Raw genomic sequence first — 5,523 nt, forward strand, 5'->3', positions numbered from 1 at the left:
GTTGAATTCATTTCAAACCTAATATGTGTTTAGGTATGATATAATACATATAATATTCTCCTTATTATCTACCTCTTTGTCTTTATTTGTCTTGTCAGTTTAAACATAGACAATTTGTTTTTGATTGGCATTGACAGTCAATGTAATCAATTACATGTTACAGTTTAAAATCTTAAAATCAGTCCATATAACAATGAAATACATAAGAATAATAAAACAAAACACAAAACATTTATAAAATTGACTCAACAGGAAAAAGTATTAAAACAAGATACATTGGAAAAAATTAAATGTGAATAATAAAGTGCTTTTAGCGTTCGGTTATGAAGAGGTCGATAAAGAATTTGTCTTCCTCTCAATGAGAATCAAACATTTTAAAAGCAGTTGCTGCTGTGAATAGAAACTTTAATAATGTCCGTCCTCTTTCACCCCGGTTCTTCTTCTGCTTCTTGTTTCGTGAGTTTTTCTCGGTTGTTGTGACGGATGTTATCTGAAGAGTCGACCTCTCACTGCTTCACATGATGCTGAGCTGCTGGGACAGAAATAAACTCTGACTCCTGCGTTAGTAATGTGTCAGCCTCCTGCGGCTGATGGACAGCAGACTGACCCAAAGTATGTATACATATATATATATATATATATATATATATATATATGTATGTATATGTATGTATATATATATGTATGTAATACATATATATATATATATACATACATATACATACATACACATATATATATATACATACATATATATATATATATATATATATATATATATATATATATATATATATATATATATATATATATACATACATACACATATATATATACATACATACACATATATATATACATACATACACATATATATATATACATACATATATATATACATACATACATACACATATATATATACATACATATATATATATACATACACATATATATATACATACATATACATATATATACATACATACACATATATATATACATACATATACATACATATATACATACATACATACATACATATATATATATATATATATATATATACATACATATATACATCCATCCATCCATCCATCGTCTACATCTTATCCGGGGTCGGGTCGCGGGGGCAGCAGCTCCAGTAAGGAACCCCAATCTTCCCTTCTCCGGGCCACATCCTCCAGCTCCGACTGGGGGATCCTGAGGCGTTCCCAGTGAGGAGATATAATCTCTCCACCGAGTCCTGGGTCTTCCCCGGGGTCTCCTCCCAGCTGGACGTGCCTGGAACACCTCCCTAGGGAGGCGCCCAGGTGGCTCCTTACTAGATGCCCGAACCACCTCAACTGGCTCCTTTCAACGTAAAGGAGCAGCGGCTCTACTCCGAGTCTCTCACGGATGGCTGAGCTTCTCACCCTATCTCTAAGGGAGACGCCACCCGTCTGAGAAAACCCATTTCGGCCGCTTGTACTCGTGATCTCGTTCTTTACATACATACATACATACATACATACATACATATATGTATATATATACATATATATGTATATATATACATACACATATATATATACATACACATATATATATATATATATATATACACATATATATATATATACGTGTATATATATATACATACATATATATATATATACATACATACACATATATATATATACATACACATATATATATATATATATATATATATATATATATATATATATATATAGAGATTCTTGGAGGGTGTTTAGTTTAGGGTCATTATCAGTTGAGGAAAACTGCCCTACGGCCCAGTTTCCGAAGAGAGGGGATCATGCTCTGCTGCAGGATGTCACAGTATATATTGGAATTCATGTGTCCCTCAATGAAATGCAGCTCCCCAGTGCCGGCAGCACTCATGCAGCCCCAGACCATGATGCTGCCACCACCATGCTTGACTGTAGGCAAAACACATTTGTCTTGGTACTCCTCACCAGGGTGCCGCCACACACGCCGGACACCATCTGACCCAAACAGGTTTATTTTGGTCTCATCAGACCACAGGACATGGTTCCAGTAACTCATGTTCTTGGATTCATTGTCTTCAGCAAACTGTTTGCGGGCTTTCTTATGCATCGGTTTCAGAAGGGGCTTCTGTCTGGGGCGACCGCCATACAAACCGATTTGATGCAGTGTGCGGCGTATGGTCTGGGCACTGACAGGCTGACATCCCACTTCTGCAACCTCTGCAGCAATGCTGGAAGCACTCGCACGTCTATTTTTGGAAACCAACCTCTGGATATGACGCTGAGCACGTGGACTCAACTTCTTTGGTCGACCCTGGCGAGGCCTGTTCCGAGTGGAACCTGTCCTGGAAAACCGCTGTATGATCTTAGCCACTGTGCTGCAACTCATTTTCATGGTGTTGGCAATCTTCTTATAGCCAAGGCCATCTTTGTGAAGCGCAATAATCCTTTTTTTCAGCCGCTCAGAGAGTTCCTTGCCATGAGGTGCCATGTTGTCCAGCATTCAGAGAGAATTGTGCCCAAAACACCAAATTTAACAGCCCTGCTTATCATTTACACCTGAATCCTTGTAACACTAACGAGTCACATGACACCAGGGCGGGAAAACAACATCATTGGGCACAATTAGGACATGTTCACTATGGGGTGTACTCCACTTTTGTTGCCAGCTGTTTAGACATTAACAGCTGTGTACTGAGTAATTTTCAAAGGACAATAAATCTATACTGTTATTCAAGCAGCACACTGACTACTTTAAGTTATATCAAAGTTTCAGTAGGATAATGTTATCCCCTGAAAGGATATAACAGAATATTTGCAAAAATCTAAAGGGTGTACTCACTTTTGAGATATACTGTATACTATATATATACTATATATATATACACACATATATATATATATATATATATATACACACATACAGTGTGTATGTTCCTGTAACGTGAAGCAATAAACATGTTTCCTGTGAAACCCGATGTCTTCAGGACCGATGTGTTCAGCAGCTCCGGCCCTGACGTCCTGCACGCTTCCAGGAAACTGACTGAGACTGAAGTGAAAGAGAAAGTTCGGCTGCTGAATCACAGAAAATTCCCAGAGAGTGAAATCATGTTCTAACAGCACAAGTGATGAAATAAATATCTTTAATCAAAGCACAGAGTGAAAAACAAATGTACAGTCGGCTCCAGCGGGTCTGAAGGACCAGCAGAGATCTTCTTCTTCTGCTGATAAAACAAAGTGTTGGAAGCTGAAGACAAACATCTGACAGAAGACAAACATCTGTCTACCGTCCTCCCTCAAATAAAGAAACATAAAGGTTCACAGCTGATAAAAGTGATAAATGACGTTAGCTGCTGTTCACATGATGGAGCAACGGATGGTGTCGCCGCATGTGTGGATGTGAACACAACATGTGACACTCGTTTACCATAGGGGACGGTCCCGAAGCACATAGCACGAGCATCGCAAGTCCTGTCCTGAAAATGAGACTAAACCCAAGTTTTGATGAGTTAAAGCCTAATAAACATTAAACATTGGTGTTGCCCACAGACGGGCTCTGCTGTGTCTATAGCCGACGGGAGTTAAGCCTGTTGTAGTTTAATTTAGCCCTGAATGAACAACTAGCCTCCCTGGAGTTGGGAGGGTGCAGAGAGCCACAGGAAGTAGTCCCATGCTGAATGTCTTGAAATGATGCAACCATGTGTTGGAATTTGGTAGCCATATTTGGGGTTGTGGTAGCCAAGTGTTGCTCTTATCTCGAGCTTACAATGAACTCACTACAGGGACAGACCCCCTGGAGCAGCTCAAGGTTAAGTTGCTCATGGGCTCAATGGGGCCAGCCCAATTTGGCAGGTGGTATCCACATGCTTGGACACAGTAACCACAGGTTCGTATATCAAAGCCACATGCTGTGACAATTTTGGAACTTCGTTGCCACATTCCTTGACTTTGTAGCCACATGACGGTGCATCATGTTGGGATGCAAATTTGGAGGTGATAGCCACATAGTTGGGATATGAAACATTTTAGGATGTGGAGGCTACATTTTGGCAGGTCGTAGTCACATGTTGAAATATTGATAGTTCCCAGTAAAGCGCAGGATAGTTCGAAAAATAAGTTTGCATGTGTAACCTTGTAGCCACATATTAACATATTGAAATCACATGCTGAAACAGTTGGAAGTCACCGTTTGGCAGGTAGTAGTCACATGTTGGGATGTGGTAGCCACATGATAAAAGACAGATGTCACATGTTGGAGGTGAGTAGCCAGGTGTCAGCCTCCCTCAGGCTGAAGGTGGGGCAGACTGGGGCAGCTGATAGAAGCCTTTCTTCCTGGAGCTCCTCAGGTAGTCAAGGAGCAAAGCAGCAGCTGCGAGCCCAGCGGCAGCGCAGACGACTGGGACGAGGACGCCGCTGAGCCTGGGAGGCAGGCTGGTGATTCTCTCTGTGTGAACCGAAGGAGACAAAAACTTCAGAATAAAATAAAACACAGATTGTTTTCTACTGATACCACACTGTCAATTCAAAGCCAAATGTGTGCGAGTCGAATCAAGTAAGAAATTTGCGTGACGCTGTAAAAGCCTTTCACGTTGAGATTCTCCTGACGTTAAATCAGAAACGTAGTAACAAGTTATCGTAGCGTCTTTGGGCTCCTGTCATCAATAACAAACAGCTGAAATCATTTTAAAGTCACACAGTGTGTAGATATGTGTGTGTAGAAACGTGTTTATGTCTCATGCAGATGATGGAGCTACAACGTTAGCTTAGCACTGATCTACCAAACTCCATTCAGAAAACAAGCGTTTTAAGAGCTGTTTGCTTGTCGTCTTGCAGACCTGACAGCAGGAACTGTTTACTGATCTGACGGAGTTATTTCTGCTTCCTGTTGATAACATCACAGCTACATCTGTTTACTTTGGGTTCATACCGCTGCAGTAAACCTGATTAATATTTATATGGAGGTAAGCCCCTGTGTGACTGACCTCTGACTCTGATGCTGAACACTTTGACCTGGTATCCGAGCTCGTTGGTCACGTTGACCTGGTACAGCCCGGAGTCTCTGGCCGTCACGTTGACCAATAGGAAGGTACCATTGTTTGAATATAACTCCGTCCCATTGGACAGCTTCTTCAGGACGACGGCTGACGGCGGGAAGCTGATGGTCTGGCAGCAGACGGTGACGTTTTGTCCCTCCTGGACCACCGTAGAGGGCAGGATGAGGACCGTGGTGTTCCTCGGGGGGGCTGCAGAACAAATTAAAGTTACGATTCTTTGCTGAGCGATCAATCCTCTCACTGTTGTGAAAGCGTGTTAGACATTTTATTTAAAGTCTTAATGCTGTCTGGAACACACTCTCACATCGTTCACACCGAGCAGTGAAATCTCCCTTTTTCACACATGGAATAAACTTTCATACATTTAAAACTGTGTTATAAAGAGTCTCTTTTAAAATATATGTATATGTATATATATACATACATATATATATGTATATATGTATATATATTAATAT

General features: G+C 40.5%; 1 protein-coding gene across 1 annotated transcript; it reads right to left on the reverse strand.

Moving 5' to 3' along the window:
* Window positions 1-3,137: 3,137 nt before the first annotated feature.
* Window positions 3,138-5,305, reverse strand: LOC115004940 (vascular cell adhesion protein 1-like; the record flags this gene model as incomplete). The annotated part of the gene is made up of 2 exons (XM_029426688.1): window positions 3,138-4,455; window positions 4,994-5,305. Coding segments are annotated over 2 exons (473 nt in total), but the record flags the coding sequence as incomplete, so codon positions are not given.
* Window positions 5,306-5,523: the final 218 nt, after the last annotated feature.

Source organism: Cottoperca gobio, unplaced genomic scaffold (genome assembly GCF_900634415.1).
Source record: "Cottoperca gobio unplaced genomic scaffold, fCotGob3.1 fCotGob3_22arrow_ctg1, whole genome shotgun sequence".
Taxonomy (NCBI): Eukaryota; Metazoa; Chordata; class Actinopteri; order Perciformes; family Bovichtidae; genus Cottoperca; species Cottoperca gobio.